At 47.0% G+C, this 16,812-nt stretch overlaps 1 protein-coding gene across 1 annotated transcript in view; it reads right to left on the bottom strand.

Annotated features, from left to right (window-relative positions):
• COPG1 (coat protein complex I subunit gamma 1) overlaps positions 1-16,812 on the bottom strand; it is a 29,376-nt gene that overhangs the window by 4,425 nt on the left and 8,139 nt on the right. The window contains exons 5-20 of the mRNA XM_090022058.1: positions 16,068-16,147; positions 15,496-15,571; positions 15,247-15,339; positions 12,007-12,093; positions 11,731-11,888; positions 10,466-10,599; positions 9,411-9,478; positions 8,391-8,579; positions 7,627-7,722; positions 5,862-6,105; positions 5,413-5,488; positions 4,884-4,987; positions 4,215-4,340; positions 3,692-3,760; positions 3,108-3,250; positions 1,206-1,377 (exon numbers count right to left, since the gene is read on the bottom strand). Coding sequence (XP_089878184.1) covers positions 1,206-1,377; positions 3,108-3,250; positions 3,692-3,760; positions 4,215-4,340; positions 4,884-4,987; positions 5,413-5,488; positions 5,862-6,105; positions 7,627-7,722; positions 8,391-8,579; positions 9,411-9,478; positions 10,466-10,599; positions 11,731-11,888; positions 12,007-12,093; positions 15,247-15,339; positions 15,496-15,571; positions 16,068-16,147 — 1,915 coding nt within the window. The remainder of the gene's footprint in view (positions 1-1,205; positions 1,378-3,107; positions 3,251-3,691; positions 3,761-4,214; positions 4,341-4,883; positions 4,988-5,412; positions 5,489-5,861; positions 6,106-7,626; positions 7,723-8,390; positions 8,580-9,410; positions 9,479-10,465; positions 10,600-11,730; positions 11,889-12,006; positions 12,094-15,246; positions 15,340-15,495; positions 15,572-16,067; positions 16,148-16,812) is intronic.

Here is a 16,812-nt window from a genome sequence, read left to right as displayed (position 1 = left end):
GTCACTGACTTGACCTCTGAGTTTGGGCAAGTCATCTCTCTGCTCTGTGCTCCATTCTCCCAAATGTGAGCTGCATCTATTTTAGACATTCAGGCTTAGTCGTTGTTAATAAATGCAGTGGGTTGAAAGCACTGTCATAAAACACTGACCTTACCAGATGAAATATCATCATTCCACTGGACAGTCTCAAATAACTGCAGGAATACTAATTAACTAGGCCTCACAAGTTCTCCTAATGAAGGAAACAATATACTTATCTAGGGGTCAATTTACATACCACTGAAATGACCAAACTTCTACTTTACAATGCAGTGGCTGATTAATATCACTCGAGTTAGGATAGGAAGTAATGAACCGCTCTAGCTAAAACTGAAACTGCCAGGTGAATGACAGGCTATACAGAAGGGAACTGTTACTAGAAAGAAAACCAAAGTATGGAAAAGGGAGGTTTCAATTTCTGATTGGTGAGCAGGGCGTATGATAAATATGCTGGAGACCTAGCTCTAGGACTCCTAATAGGCATTTTAGCAACCTGCTTTTCTGTGGCTTCTGTAATATTTAGCACCTCAAAACCATATGCCTGTGAAGTAGGGAAGTTTTATAACCCCTGCTTTACAGGTAAGGAACTGAGTCACAGGGGGGCCAAGTGACTTGCTAAAGTTGCACAGGAATTATGTGCAGAGCATGGAACTGAACTCATGTCTCCCACAGCAGTCTCCCAACCATTTTAACATCCTTCCTCATTGTCCAAGCACTCCCACCTTTGGTCAGAAAAGCCACAGAGGGTTCAGCCAAGGATGTTTCCATGCCAACAGGTGAAATAATTACTTGTAATAGGTTTCATGAGACAGGGTGGGGATTTAGGTTCAATTCATTAGTGTAACAACTTTCAAACACAACTCTGAAAACCTCATCAGTAACCAGCATCACAGCAAGTCTATTTTTGCCACAGAATTCTCTTACTGTCAGAGAAGAGAGACAAAGGGCAGTGCAGAGCCTGGCTTTGAGATGCTATGGGGAAAATTAGGAAAAAGAGAGAATATACCTTCCCAGAAGGGAACTCTGAACAAAGAGAAACTGATCAATGCAGCTGAATGCTGCACCCAGTTAAAGGCTTTAAACAAATGGCTTGGACATAGGGCAGAGTGTGAAAGAGAAAAATGGTATTGGGGAATGGGGAATACCACTGAGCATGGCCTGCTTACCTGCTGTTGGGTCCTCTTCAGGCAGTGCCACCAATGTATAGCAAGTACCAGGCTGATTATAAACCAGGCTTTTGGCAGGCACATAGCCAATGACCTCATACCCTTCCGTAGGCTCCATCTGCACTGTGACATTCTCCAGAATCTGATCGTTCAGGGTGTTTGTGCAATCAAACTACATGGAGAAGAAAGCGAAGTGACAATTTGAAGCCACTAGTTATGGACATAGCAGTTGGCTGTGTATTATGTAGGCAATTGCTTAGTGCAAACCATAAATTCTAACCCCCTGCAACCTAAAAGCAATTGCTATCTGCTGGGATGCGAACCTCTATATAGGGACTTCAGACAGGGCTACAGTGATTGGATTTCTTTATGATGAGTCAGAGTTGTACCCCAGAGCAACTGGCCTTTCTAGCTTTTCAGATGGGAAGTTCAGCACTCCAAGGGACATAAATGCTTCTGTCAATGTTGCACAGGAAAAGAAATTAAAACAAATAAAACAAGAGTCCTGTGGCTTGGCCTCAGCCTCGTATATGAAAACACACAATTCAGAAGTGAAAGACGCTTCTTAGCTCATGTTAAGTCCTTATTCTCCTTCAGTGCAGAGTTCTTGCCTAGCAATTTGCATGCTGTAGTTTTAAGCATTTCCAAGAAAACAGCTTCTGTCTCCTCATCTGAGAGAGTATTTCCAAGTCTAAAGATCTTTACTATAAGGTAGGTTGAATCAATATGGAGCCTGAAGTTTCCTCACTCAATCTTATGGAAGCACAATGTCCTAGAGTTGAAATGGATGTGGTACTTCTAAACGCTTGAGCAAGGGATGAGAAAGCAAGACACACAGCTTTTGTTTAGGCTCTGATCCTGACTCATTATGTGACCTCAGGCAGACCGCTAACCTTCTTGAGAGCTTACCCATGTGTAAAATGAACGATGAAAATGTTTGCATGCATCTCAACAAATAGAGAACTAGAGCCCTCAGCAAGAGGGTCAGGTAAGCATAACGTGATTCCTCATAAATTAGCTGCAGAACTCTTCGTGGCCTGGGCTGTTGGCAACTGCTGTGGTCAGTAGCCCAGGCTGAAAAGATTAGCATGCATATCTTGAAGCATGCCACAAATGTAGCAGAAGTGTGTTAGAGACATGGCCAATTAATGTGGATACCCAGGTATGCACAGCATGGGCTTCAAATCACAGTAAGTGGCCTATCCCTTTCTAGATTAACCTTATCCTCTCAAACTAGGGAATGCTCCCCACTCACTATGAGCAAAGGTTTTGAGCTATGAGCTACGTAGTTTTGCTGGTGGAACTCAAAGCATGCCAGCAAGACGGCAAGTGCATGCATACCCATAGCTCCAGAGGCAGGACAATCTCCTGTGTCTGCCAGCAGGTCTCCAAACATCCCGGTACCAGACATCAGCCTGCAGGAATCATGCGCAGACACCCCCATGCCAGCTACCACACCCCTTTAACAGCTGTGCCTCCCAAGAGTGCACATCACAACCTGCCAGCACAGCTGCTGCATGACAGCAGAGCTCCCAGAAGCCAGGCACTCTGGTAGCTTCCCTGTGGCACCTGCTGTGTCACAACAATTGCTGGCAGCAGCAACAGCAGCCTAAGGCAGATGAAGCCAAAGCCCTCTCTCCTCACTGCTGAGTGAGAACAGCACCACCTAGCGATTGCCCATATGTCCGTCACTGGAACTGTGATGTCTGCATAGATGCTTGGCCTAAATTTGCGTTCACTGGGTTCTGCCTCTGGGAGAATGCCAAGATAGCTCACTTCTGTGGTCTACCCTAAACTACAGAAACCACTCGCTGGGCTGTTTCTTCCCAACAGTGTTCTTAAACGATGAGGAGGTGACTTTTACAAGCTTATTTCAGCCCAGCGCAGCAGCCTCCAACCCACCTGGAACACCATATGGCTGAAGAATGTGTGTTTGGTGCAGCGGACCACGTACTCCGTCTCTGATTCTGTGAGAGCTACAGGCTCTGGAGAGGACTTGAAGAGCGGGCCCAGGCCCCGGAACTCCAGGATCCCTGCCAGTTGCTCTGAAATGCAGTTCACAGAACCAAGATTATTTTCCACAATTCCTGAAATAGCAGGTCACATTCAGAAGCAGCACAAAGCCCTTGTGTTAAGTCACCAGAAGGTGGCTCAGCAAAGAGCTATCCAGCAACAAAAGCCCTCACTGAAAATGCATTCACAAACCAGAGCCAAAATTTATCTTTTGCCTGGGTTTGTAATTTACTTAATTGAGAATCGCACACAAGGAGGCTCTGGGTTTGGGGGCATAACTAGGCCCCAAGTAGGAAGTAATTCCAATTTGGCTTGAAACTTGGAGTACAGCTGTTTACATCTCTGCTGCAAGAATCACTTCAGAAGGTCAAGTGTTGCAGGGATTAGACAGGCTCTAAAAATTACTTGGCTGTTACATCCACACCTTGTCTCTATTTAGGTGTGGAACAGGAGAGGACTTGCATTCTGCTTACCTTGGAATATTTCTTGCCGTGTTGCTGCCACTTTCTCTGGCTGTTTGACCACAGCAACAGGAACATTTTCTGAAGCGGCAGAAGCAAAACAGGATGAGAATGTAAGGGAGGACTTCACTGGCTTAACACACAAACCACCATATCTGGAGAAGGATCTGGCCTTTAAGAGTATGATGGAAAGCTGCTATTTGTCTTGCTAGACATTGCTTTCACCCCAAGAAGCATGTACACAGAACTACTGGGCTCCTATCTTGAACTTCCAAACTAGCTTTGGAATAAAAGTATAGCTCAGTAAAAATTAATGGTCAGATTAAAACAAATTGTAACCTGAGAGAAACCAGGTTTTATCAACTGCAGTCTCTGGAGAAAGCAAAACCTCCCCAAATTCAGATAAAATAATTGTAGCAGCAGATGGAGATGGACTGGATGACACCTCTCTATCACCCAAGGGCCAGAAGTTATGAGGTTACAGAGTGCTTGAGCTTAACACCGAGAGGAGCATCCCCTATTACTCCATGGGTACCTGCTCTTTGTTCAGGGAGAGGAGCAGTTGCCAAAGGAACAGACTTCAGATCAAAGGGTTTCTCAGAGGGCTCCAGAGTATATTGATGCAGTGCCCTCTCCAGGCCAGGGATGGATACTGTCAAGCCTGAGGAAAGAAGGGAAAGATCCCTGAAGTCACCGACATCATCTATTCCATTTGCCACCATATCAGAATGCAACAGAAATCCCTACTCCTGCTCTTCTTTACTGGCCAATATTGTTCTGAGCACGTCACAGCTATAAGGATATCATTTAGCCTCCCTGCAGATGGCATGCTGAATTTACATGGACATTCCTGAAAATATCATGGGTACTTTTATGCAAATCATTATCATCCCCACAATAAAACAATTTACACACCTCTGGAGCGCATATGGTTGCATCATTCAGGGTCTGAACCTAGCTATGCAGCACATGGCCATGCACTACAGTACAGTCTGGCCACTCAGTCACACTAAAGGTGTGTGCAGACCTGGAAAGCAGGGTAGTGTCACATGCATCTTATGTCTCATGTCAACTTCATAAAAAGTACTAAACCCCTTAACACTTGTCCCCTGGTCTTCAGGCAATGACTAGTGTAACCAACTGACAAACACGTGACAGTCTGAAGGATGCCCAAGCTTCCTGGAATGACTCCGTCTCCACATACCATTCAGGATGTAGCCAGCATTGAGAGCTTTCTGCTTCTGCTCCAACACATTTAGGTAGAATGTGGCTCTATCTCTCACTTCATTGTCATCATCCATCACACATCTGAAAGCAAAATACAGAACAAGGCTCAATGCGAGGCATACAAATCCACGCAAGCCATATCCCAACAGCTAATCCACCTTGGTGACCTAAAGGAACTGAGAACATGTCCTGGGAAAAGCCAGTAATCTGTAACTGATTCTAGGATCACGCTAGCAGGATGATAAATCACTACCTCACCATCCCTTACAGCTTCTCAGGGGCCCTCAGACTAGTTCTACAGCACTGAATTCAACTGCAACACGAAAATCTGTAATGGGAAGCATCATTCCTTGTATAGTCGTCTCCTGAGTCATCCTGACGTTATTTCTTAACTGGGACAGGGCCCTCCAAGATGCCAAAAAAATCCCAGGCAGGTACACAATCTTAGAGCATTTGAGAGGAATCCCAAAGATTTCTGGTAGATGAGGCCAGCTCTTCTCACTCACCTTTTCAGTAGTACCAAGATACTGGGTAACATCTCCTCATTCTGAGCTCCAAACTTGGCCAGTGCACTCACAGCACCTGCAGCAACAGCAAAGTCCACAAGATTAGCCAGGAGAGAACCAAACAAGGAGTTTCCTCTTTGGTTTCTGACATTATATGAACTGTCATGGTAATAAGAGGACACAAGGCCAGGAGGAGTAGGTGTGGGGCGGAATGCTGGCCCTTCTTCCTCCACGTAGCAAAGCCTCACAACTCACACAATGCAAAAGTCTTGTCCATTTTTTTTTTTAAAGACCCACTAGGAACCAGACCAAGTACGAATGCATCTAAGCCCTCAGAGTTAAAAGCAGGTGTAGTGACCCACTGAAAGCCCTTTAACTGAATCCAGTTGGAGCGAATGACTGAACTCCCACTCTTTAAGGGGACAGTGATTTCTAGACCTGCCTCTTACCTGCCCGGACCTCCTCATGCTCCAGAACAACCCGGTTGTAGATGAAGCGAATGTATTTTGAAGGATTATTGGTCTTGGGCCCTTCTTGCCCCAGGAGGTGGAGGATTCGGGTGGCCAGGACAGTGAACTCGCAGTCCTCAATGAACTCGCACAGGTGAGACAGACCTGTCTCTTTGCTTTCAGAGTTCTCCTCAATGATGCTGATGATACAGTCCACAATGGCTCGCTTATACTCAAAGCCTCCCTATGTGGCAAAGGGAAGCTGTTGGTGAGAAAGTTAACTGACCAGGAAGGAAGTTGCCCATGACTGAGGACTTCTCTTCCATGTGTGAAAGGAACTGGGTGGCAGCACAGCCCTGCTCAGGGCACTGGGCCAGTTCCAGCTATGCACATGTGCATGCTGCCTTTCAAAAAGCAGCAGCCAACCCACACATGCACTGACAGAGCCAGTGTGTCCAGCCCTAATATTACACGGAGTAGGGGTGCAACATGGCCATTAGCTCTGGAATGAACAAGGAGTTCTGTATAGTCAAGTTCTTCATACAGCTCCTTCCAAAAAAGGCAAACAAACACGTGCCAAATAAAAAGCAGACATTAATAAAGGAAGGTGCAACCATCAGCACACCTTCAAGACAGACTCCATTTCAAGCCTCTCAGCCATTAAATTCATTACATGAACCAGCCATATGGGAGGGATCAAAAAAAAAAAAAATCCTTCTCCCTTCTAGTGCCAGACATCTGCATATGACTCAAAGGAATCGATTAGGGATCATCTCTGCCCCAGTAGGGCCTAAGGGCAATAAATTAGGGCAGCGAGATAAAAGATCAGCATCTCCCCTGGCACTGGGTATCACATTATTCTCAGCTGTTATTTAGTAGCCTCCATTATGTGTTCCAAAGGATGAGACAGCTCTATATCCTCTTCCAGTATATGCGCCTATCTGTGGGTGTTTTGAGTATCTTCTCAGAAGCTATTTTGGGTAAAAGAGTCATAAAAACAGAGTGGTCTGAACTCCAAAACCATATTTCAAAAGGATACCAGCTACCCACACAGAATCTGCAAGAATGGAATGTTCCATTTTCAAAGAGCAAGATAAAAGGTCTTGGTTTGCTCCAAAATGAAAGGTTTTAATTGGCAGAAAGTGATGTCATAATAAGCTATTGATGCCAGCTAGGCAGCAGGCATATGTTAGACCATTTAGAAAAGGTTTCAGCAAACATCTGCAAAATGCCTTCCTGAAATCCTGTCACTGACTGCAGCAGGGAATAATGGCAGATAGCAGGGATCCCTCCCAGATCAAGGATCCCTGGCAGCAGCAGAGCAAAAATCATTCATAAGGATGGCGTCAATTCATTTCTCTCTAAAGGACAAAGCTGCTTAGAAGCAGTTGTCAAAGTGGAGTGGGGGACAAAAGCAGGTCGTTCAAGTGTTATCCAGACCCAGGCTGTCAGCAGATCTGTGGTTATGAGTGTTTGTTTTGACAGGTAACAAAGTACTGAAGCAAAACCATACGCTTGCACAGGGAGCCAAATAAAAAACAACATGCTTTAAGATTTTTCATGATGTCAGTTTGAAAAATTGCCACAGACTTGGCCTGTCACTTCTACCGAGTGGGCAGGCTGCCTCTGAACTGCAAGTTTTCCAGGGCACACAGCAGCACCTACTTCGTGGCCCTTAGATAAAAAATAAAAATAAAGAGGGAATCTGATTCTGACCAGGTCCCTTAGGCAGTCCCTGAGTCCAGTAGCGAGCCTGCTGCCTTACCTCTTCCCGGAGCATTGTGAAGAGGAAGTTCATCAGGACTGCATGCTTGCGAGGGTACTTCTGACACAGAGCGCTGATAGCCTGTACCACCACAACCTGGACAGGTTGGAGAGAAGTGTATTTACCCAGGAGAACTCCATCTTGTTTCAGTTAGTTTTCACCCGCCTCCAAATGGGTTTTGGGTTGCAGAAAGATGCAGGCCTGAAGCCTAGATACCATGCTTTTCTTTTCACCCAGAACACTGGGTATGTGAACAGAAAGAGCTGCCCTGGGATGAGAAGGGACTCCCATCTCAATCTCAATTACCTCCTAGAGAAAGTCAGTGTAGGAGCCCAATAAACCTTAATTAAAAAAAAAAAAAGGTTTTTTTTTTAAAAGGGCTCTCCAGAAGGGAGCCTACTAGTGGCTGAGGGGTTATATAGACCAGTGAGAGCCAACCTTTTCAGTAGGTGTGCCAAAATTAGGCCCACACCCTCCCCACATGCCACTCCAATCCTCTCCTCCTGCCCAACCTACTGTTCTGTTTTCTGCTCCCAGCTCTGTGCTCCCTGTTCCCCCTCTGGCCTGCTGCATGCCACACACAGAGGCTTCCTCTGCCAGCTGTGGCACTCTTGTCACCAGCTGGCCATCCCTGACAAACTGGTGTGGTTTGGCAATGACAGAACAGTTGATCTCAACAGCTCGTATGGTCCCAAGGTTTCAGAAGGCAAACATGCACAGAGGAAGACCCCCACACAACGCCTGTTTGCAGGACCTCACTGCACCTTGAATTCATCTGAGATTTCTGACATGAAGGAGGAGATCTGCTTCATGAGTCGGTCAATGCTGCTCTCACTGCCGGTTTTCAACAGCGTGGTGATAGCCAATGTGGCAATGCTGCGGTTGGAGTCAGTCACTAGGTTCTCCAGGTCCAGGTTACAGGCAGTTACAGCAGATGGGTGTTTCATGGCAACCTAGAGAAGAGACCAAGTGGAATTCCCTGAACAGATGGAAAAGGCTCAGCCAGCAAAGCCAAATGCTTGCAGCCCTAACACAGCACCAGCCTCACCTAGCACACTCATGTGCAATAGATTCCATGTAGCGATCATGCCAGAAAAGTTATTTACCCAAGGGAAAAGATAACAGCTCTGACCCCCTGTAGACATATCCCCACACTGAGAGAGAAACATCGGTGGCTTGGTTTCTAAATGCCTTTTCTTCCTCTCTCCTCTCACTAAAAGGAGACCCAGGATCTGAGCCACCTGGCCATGCCTGCAGAAGAAGCCCAAAGTCCTCATATAAGAGTCTTCAGTACTATGTCCCACAGAGCGGCGTTCTGCAGAGGTCCTAACCACTCAATTTACTAATCCCACAGCTCTTTCTTTTGGCATTAAAGAAGATAAGCGATGAGGGCTACTCTAGTCTTTATGCTGGAACAAAATCTGCCAAGGGAACAGGTCAAGCATGAGGAGTAATTGTCCCCAACTGCATAACAAGAAGCTACTTCATCCTGAGATCTTGAGCCTCCAAAGGAAGTGCGCTTCCACAGACTGGTATTAGATAGATGCCCATTAGCCAGCATGATCCGTTTTCCTCACCCAATGCTTTCTTGGACATTTTATTCTCCCCAGGAAGCACCAAGATGTAAGCTCTAGCTTGGAATGAAAGACGCAGGGGAGCTGCATGTGAGATGGGAGGCAGGAGGCTGATGAGCTTATAAGAAAAAATGGCGCAATCCAGCCCCTTTCTCCTCTCTGGAATCCAGACTTCGCAGAGGGGCAGAAGCCATTCAGAGGCCCACCTACCTTGTTGAGGGTGCGGACAGCTGCATACCGAAGAGCTGCCTTTGGGGAACTGCAGAACAACTGTAACACTGCAGAAAAAAGCACCAGAGGCAGAAATTTAGTGACCTCTGAACAAGACGGGCTTCCCTCCTCCCCAGGCACAAGATTCATTGTAGGGCAACAGGGAAAAGGAAAAAAAGATGTTAGCAGAAGATAACTAGAGGTGTGTTTGAGAGGGAGCTCTCTGGACTTACCATCTGCCCATGCCTATTCCAGTGCCCTAAGAACCACAGGGCACAGTAGAAGGTTACCTAAGCTGTCTCCCTCTCCCCTCCCCTACACCAGTGTCACCATAAAATGATCATGAAGCCATGATTTGGAGAAGTATGGTTTTGCCTATTGTGGAACCTGGATCTACCACCTTCCTACTGAACTATAATCTTTACTATTATTAAAACTGGATTTTTCTAGTTTCAGTTTAAATCCCAGTCCTTTTCAAGCACTGGTCAACTTCAAGGCCTTCTACTGTGGAGAGAGGACACATCAATTTGCCCTTTCTCCAAAATCCAAATGCATCACCTCAGTGCCATGCCTGACCCCCCTTGAGCTGTGAAACTAGTGCCCCAGATGGATGCTGGTGCTAAGTGGGTGGAATTTTCTTAAGGAAATCATAGCCATCTCTGCAGAGACAAGGATTTTCTAGGATGATATCTTTTATTGGACCAACTATGGAGTTGGGATAAATACACACGTTTCTCTAAGCCCCCCCAGCCATGCTGTGCTTCACTTGCTGTGCCTAGCTTCCTATAATCAGAGACCCAAGGAAGTATGTCTTACATGCAAAAGCTTGTCGACTTTATTCCAATGCCAGAGTTGATCTAATAAAAGATATCCTTGTCAGTCTACAATGAACGCAGCAGGCAGATACCTCTACCAACAGCCAAGACACACATGCAATAACAAAGCTCCAGCAGGCATAAATGTATTTAAGAGCCTTGTATCAATAGGCTAGTCAACAGGGGGATCTGTCACCCGGCCACAATCCCAATTATTCCCTGGCATAGCACTGGAATTACCCGAAACAGCAGGCGCCAATTCTTTGGCCGTGCAGGTGGGCAGGTTGACGATGGCAGAAGCAGCTTCGTAGACAACCATCTCATGCTTGTTTCTCAAACAGCTCTCGATGAAGTCAAACAGGGGGCTGTCACGGCTAGGAGATAAGTCACGAGAATAAAGTGGGCTTTAAGTACTGGGAGGACAGACAAGACTGGCTGAAAAAGAACAACTCCTATGCTAATGGAAGCTTCACTTTATTTAGAAAAGACTAATGGTAATAGTGGTCACTCTGCCTCACTCCATGAACAATGTAGGGCTGCAATCAAGACTCACTGGCTCCAGACTACATGCTCCTCCCCATTAGCTGGAAGACATATGGCAAGGGCTCTCAATCATTGGGTTGCCAGGCTACCATGGGTGGACTGCAAGTGAGATTATGTCCTGTAGGCAGGTTAATTAACTGTACCGAGGCACTCAGGCATCATGCCAAGCTAACTCAGCACTGTTCCTTCCTAATGTCAGACCCCAGCACGTGTGGAACTCTTTGGCACTAGGAACACTTGGATAATGGGGACTAGGAACACTTGGAGGAGCAGGACAATGGGGGAGATGGGCTGTGGGGCTCTGCTGAGGTGCAGGTGTGTCATGGGATCCACAGGGTTATGAACCCTGACCTAGGGGACATGTGACATGCAGCAGTGCGGTTCTGATTCTGCCTAGCAGAGGACACTGGTACACAGAAATTAACCACATTAATTCCAACACAGGATTGAAAAATGGAAGACCTCAAGAACAGTTTAAAAAGAACAGGATAAACATGAAAGCAGTTTGACATACAGCTAAATAACTGGGGCAGACACACACAGCTTGCCTAGGAACAAAACCCAAAACAACAGGGAAATCGGCTCCCTTTTGCCACCTCCCTACTAGGTCTTAGCTGTGAATGAAAGGAAGGGGCTGCATTGCAGATTTTATGGGCCCTGCCACACGTTCAAATTATAGTTGGATAGAAACCAGCTACAAAGTTACTACACATTTTCAAGCAGTAATTTTGTAGCTGGTTGGCTCTTTGTATAGATGGATGGTCATTTTATGGCATAATAATTACTTCACACATGTGGCCAGTCTAAACGTATTACACATCACACAATTAACTGGTTAATTGTGCAACAGGTGGCAGGGGTCTATTATTTCTTAAACACACAGGTGACAAGACAGTCCCACGTGACGAGGCAGAAGTGGGGTCTAAGGAAAATCTTCCTCCATGGCAACACGGCCTTCATACCTTCCAGCCTCTTCCTCCAGCAGCTTGCTGGCTACCCGGATCATCATGCAGTAGGCGAAAGGTGACTTCAGGCCATGACGCATGAACTTGCTGAGCATCTTGTTAACTGCAAGCCGGTCGTTCTTGCGCACATGGTAGAGCAAGCCAAGGGCGTGATACTGTACAGGGAAAGAGAAAGCAAAGGGAAGCATCTGCTCAGCTACAGACTGGGGAGGCCAGCAGAACACCAGCAGTACCACAACCCTGGTCTGCTGCATGCTACTGCAAGGTTCTTACCTGGACCATGATATTATCACTTGATGCAGCCTCCTGAGCCTCATTCACCCAGCGTTTTACCACATCGAAGCTGGTCTTCAGCAGGTGCTGTGGGGCCACAAAGTCACAGAAAAACCCATAAGAACCTGTCCCAGTCTCGAATAAGCTTTGCAGTCACTGGTTCATATTAACCAGAAACTAGCCCCACATCTTTTCTGACTCTGTCACTGCCCTATAAAGCAGCCAATTGCAGACACCAGGACCTAGAAGAATCAGTCTGGAAGTGACCTAGGTTGTCTGTGGCTCTGGTTCAGAGAGATACATCAACGATCTCCACCCTAGAGTACTAATGGAATTGGCTGAGGTCATTGCGGGACCCCTGGCACGGCTTTACGAGCACTTGTGGTGCTCTAGTGTGGTGCCAGAGGACTGGAAGATGTGGTTCCCATCTTCAAAAAGGGGAAGGAGGAGGACCCGGGAAACTATAGGCCAGTTAGTCTTACCTCGATCCTAGGCAAGCTTTTTGAGAAAATTATTCTGCAACATATCCACGAGGGGCCAGCAGGGGAGATTATGCTTAGGGGGAACCAACACGGGTTCATTAGAGGCAGGTCCTGTCAGACCAACCTGGTGGCCTTCTATGACCAGATCACCAAATCCTTAGACGCAGGAGTAGCAGTGGACATAGTCTTCCTGGACTTTGGAAAGGCCTTCGACACTGTCTCTCACCCTGTTCTCATTAAGAAACTGGGGGGCTGTGGTGTCGACACCCACACAGTCAATTGGGTCGCCAACTGGCTGGAGGGCTGCACCCAGAGAGTGGTGGTGGACAGGCCATTTTCGACCTGGAGGGATGTGGGCAGTGGGGTCCCCCAGGGCTCGGTCCTCGGGCCTGCACTGTTCAACATCTTCATCAGTGACTTGGACGAGGGGGTAAAAAGCACCCTGTTCAAATTTGCTGATGACACTAAGATGTGGGTGGATGTGGGCACACTAGAAGGGAGGAATAGGCTGCAATCAGACCTAGACAGGTTACAGGGGTGGGTGGATGAGAATAGGATGGGATTCAACACAGACAAGTGCAAAGTGATGCACCCGGAGAGGAACAACCGGCACCATACCTACAGGTTGGGGAACTCCCTTCTTGTCAGTACAGAGGCAGAAAAGGATCTTGGAGTCATCATTGATGACAAGATGAACATGGGCCGGCACTGTGGGGAGGCAGTTAGGAAGGCCAACCGTACCTTGTCATGCATCCACAGATGCAACTCAAGCAGGTCCAAGGAGGTGATACTCCCCCTCTGTGCGGCACTGGTCAGGCCGCAGCTGGAGTACTGCATCCAGTTCTGGGCGCCGCACTTCAAGAGGGATGTGGATAACATGGAGAGGGTCCACAGGAGGGCCACTCACACGATCAGGGAGCAGCAGAGCAGGCCCTATGAGGAGAGGCTACGGGACCTGAACCTGTTCAGCCTCCAGAAGAGAAGGCTGAGGGGGAATCTAGTGGCCTGTTACAAACTAGTCAGGGGGGACCAGCAGGCATTGGAGGAGTCCCTGTTCCCCCAAGCACTGCCAGGAGTGACCAGGAATAACGGTCACAAGCTGACGGAGGGTAGATCTAGGCTAGCTATCAGGAGGCACTACTTCACTGTCAGGGCGGCTAGGATCTGGAACCAACTTCCAAGAGAAGTGGTGCTGGCTCCTACCCTGGGGGTCTTCAAGAGGAGGCTAGATGTACACCTTGCTGGGGTCGTTTGACCCTAGTACTCTTTCCTGCCATGGCAGGGGGTCGGACTCAATGATCTGCTCAGGTCTCTTCTGACCCTAGAAACTATGAAACTCTGCCCTACCTGAATGCAGTTGACTCCAACACTAGACTCCTTGTGGTGGGACTGTGAGGATTATTCAACAACCTTCATATGTTGAAGGCAAAGGAAGTGCCTTGCTAATGCTGGTTTATATTCCAGTAGTGTCCTCAGGCCCCAGGCAGGACTGCAGCAATGGTGTGCTGCATGTCGTACAGACACACAAGAAGGTATCCTCCCTGCCCTACGGAGCTTATGATCTAATTCCAGTATTGTCAAATCTGCTTGCACAGAAACACGGTCAGAATCAGAAAGGCACCGCCCCTGGCCCAATCTCAGAGCCCTCATGAAAGACAGCAGAAAGCATACATATTCCACCCTGGAGCAGGCCCTGCTCCATGCACTGTCGTGTGGCCTAGAAAAAGCGCCCTACAAGTTTCATGCTGCTTGTCCAGCTTGTCACAAATTGGAAGGAGTCCCTCACCTGAGCTGCTTCCACACAAGTGCTACTTCATCTCAGTTCCTGACACAAGCCTTCTTTTAGCTCCAAGCTACACTGTAAGATGGAGAAGCTGTCTTTGGAGGATGTTGCATTACAGAGGCAGGTGGGTTGAAAGCAAATGCATCTAAGTCATTCAGTATCTCAGTGTCTTCACTTGGGGGTGCGGTGGAGGGGGGAGGGACTGTTGTTGAGAGGCTGATATGCCTTTGAGAAAACTCTCTAGAAACACTGCATATTTTCTCCTCTCTACCACTTCAAAAATAAAATGCAGATCAGTTGACTTAATGACAGATGGCAGGAGTGTATTTGTGCTAATTTTATGATCCACGTGGGTGACTGTAACGCTCAGAGCAATGGATTGCACTGATTTAACCCAGACACAGCATGCACAGCGCTTCTGCAGGCTCACACCTTTACCAACAAAACTTCAGGCTTCACAGCAACACTCCTGCTAACCCAGTCCAGGCAATAACTCCCTCCCCATCCCGTGCTGCTCTCCATGTCACACCAGTCTCTGTCTCTAACAGGCATTGACAGTCATGCTAAATGACATAACAATTTTGTATACTGAACAAACAGAGACTAAACAACCCGTTTCTATTTATGACCTAAGGGAGTTTTTGAACTTGAGTCTGCAGAGGTAAAAGGCGAGGGCATCAATAACACAATGCATCTATTTATATAGCACCTTATCCCAAGTTCTCAAAGCATTTTACAAAGCTAGCTAAGAATCGCCCCAGTTTCACAAATGGAGCAAGGGAGACTCAAAAGGTCACACATCCTTCTTCACAATCTGAGTGTGGGTTCTCCTCAGTTACACTTCATCTAAAACCACTTTTCTCTGCCAAAAAGATAGGACAATAGAGACACTACAGTTCAGTTCTCAGCGTACAGATTTGCTTCCCAACCAAATTGGCCCTCCAAAAAAAAATCGCCCTGCAGGCGTATACATACCAGTGAGGACACCAGGGCTGAGCTGGATACACTGGGCACTTTGTCCACAATCGCCTGCTTCATGTAGCGCTCGATGGCCTGCAGCATGGTGCTCTGCAGAAAGAGAGGAAACCAGACCTGACTGCACAACAGGAAAACAGAGAAGAGGGGGAAGAAAAGGAGGGGCAGGACTAGGAAAAACAACTCACTCGGGACCAAGGAGATAAGAGCCCAGCAACAGGGAATACTTGCAAGACAGGAGGCACTTACATCTGTGATTTGGCAGAGTGCTCTCACAGCAGGGCCTCGGTAATTGTCGTCCTTCCCAGTCATGTCTTTGGTTAGGCTGGATGAACATGGAAGAAACTTTTAGCACAGCACATTTCACCCAATAGCTCTAGATAAGGCAACATGCAGTTAGCAAGTACCAACAGCAGTACCAAACCAAGAGGTTATCTCCAGTTGGTTCAGGAGGACAAAAGAGTGCTAACTTCAACCCTGCCTTATTCCAGTAGGAAGTGTTTGGTTATAAATGCAGAAGTAGCTCTTATGCAAGGGCAAGAGACCTGAGCGCACACACAGCGCTATCCAACTATTAAAAGGGAAGAGCTAAGGTAAAGCAGCATGGAATCTACTGCACAATACAGGTCACCAATAGCACTAGGATGTCAGTGTCTGTAATTCAGTGGCCTCTTCTCTCAAAGAGGAGGCTTTCTTCTCACCCATGAATTTCCCCACCTCCCTGTAGGCATCATGGCTATCTCCAAGTGGCTGTAGGAGCATTGTTGGAAGCCATATGGGAGCAACTGTGATAGGAAGGAGATGCCTCACAGAGGATTCACCTGCTAGTCACAATGATGACATCCTCAGCGATGGATGACATCTCTTTGATGGTCAGGTAACACATCCTGCGAAGTGTTGGCTACCAAGGAAAATGGAAAAGACAACTGTTAGCTGGGAGGACAATCACCACGGATGGCTACTGTTCTGCCAGTGTTCCTAACTACAGGCATACCTCGTTTTATTGTGCTTCACTTTATGGCACTTCGCAGATATTGCGTTTTTTTACAAATTGAAGGTTTGTGGCAACCCTGCGTCGAGCAAGTCTACCGGCGCCATTTTTCCAACAGCATTTACTCACTTCGTGTCTCTGTGTCACATTTTGGTAATTCTCGCAATATTTCAAACTTTTTCATTATTATTATATTTGTTATGATGATCTGTAATCTTTGATGTTACTATTGTAATTGTTTTGGGGCGCCATGAACTGCGCCCATATAAGACAGCGAACTTAATCGATAAATGTTGTGTGTGTTTTGACTGCTCCACCGACCCGCCGTTCCCCCGTTTCTCTCCCTCTCCTCAGGCCTCCCTATTTCCTGAGACACAACAATATTGAAATTAGGCCAGTTAATAACCCTACAATGGCCTCTTAGTGTTCAAATGAAAGGAAGAGTCGCACATCTCTCACTTTAAATCAAAAGCTAGAAATGATTAAGCTTAGTGAGGAAGGCATGTCGAAAGCCGAGATAGGCCGAAAGCTAGGCCTCTTGCGCCAAACGGTTAGCCAAGTTGTGAATGCAAAGG

This window comes from Crocodylus siamensis, chromosome 11 (assembly GCF_052110815.1).
Source record: "Crocodylus siamensis isolate JL-2025a chromosome 11, ASM5211081v1, whole genome shotgun sequence".
Classification (NCBI taxonomy): Eukaryota; Metazoa; Chordata; order Crocodylia; family Crocodylidae; genus Crocodylus; species Crocodylus siamensis.
Note: the sequence above shows the minus strand (reverse complement) of the source record. Positions and strands in the feature narration are given on the sequence as shown.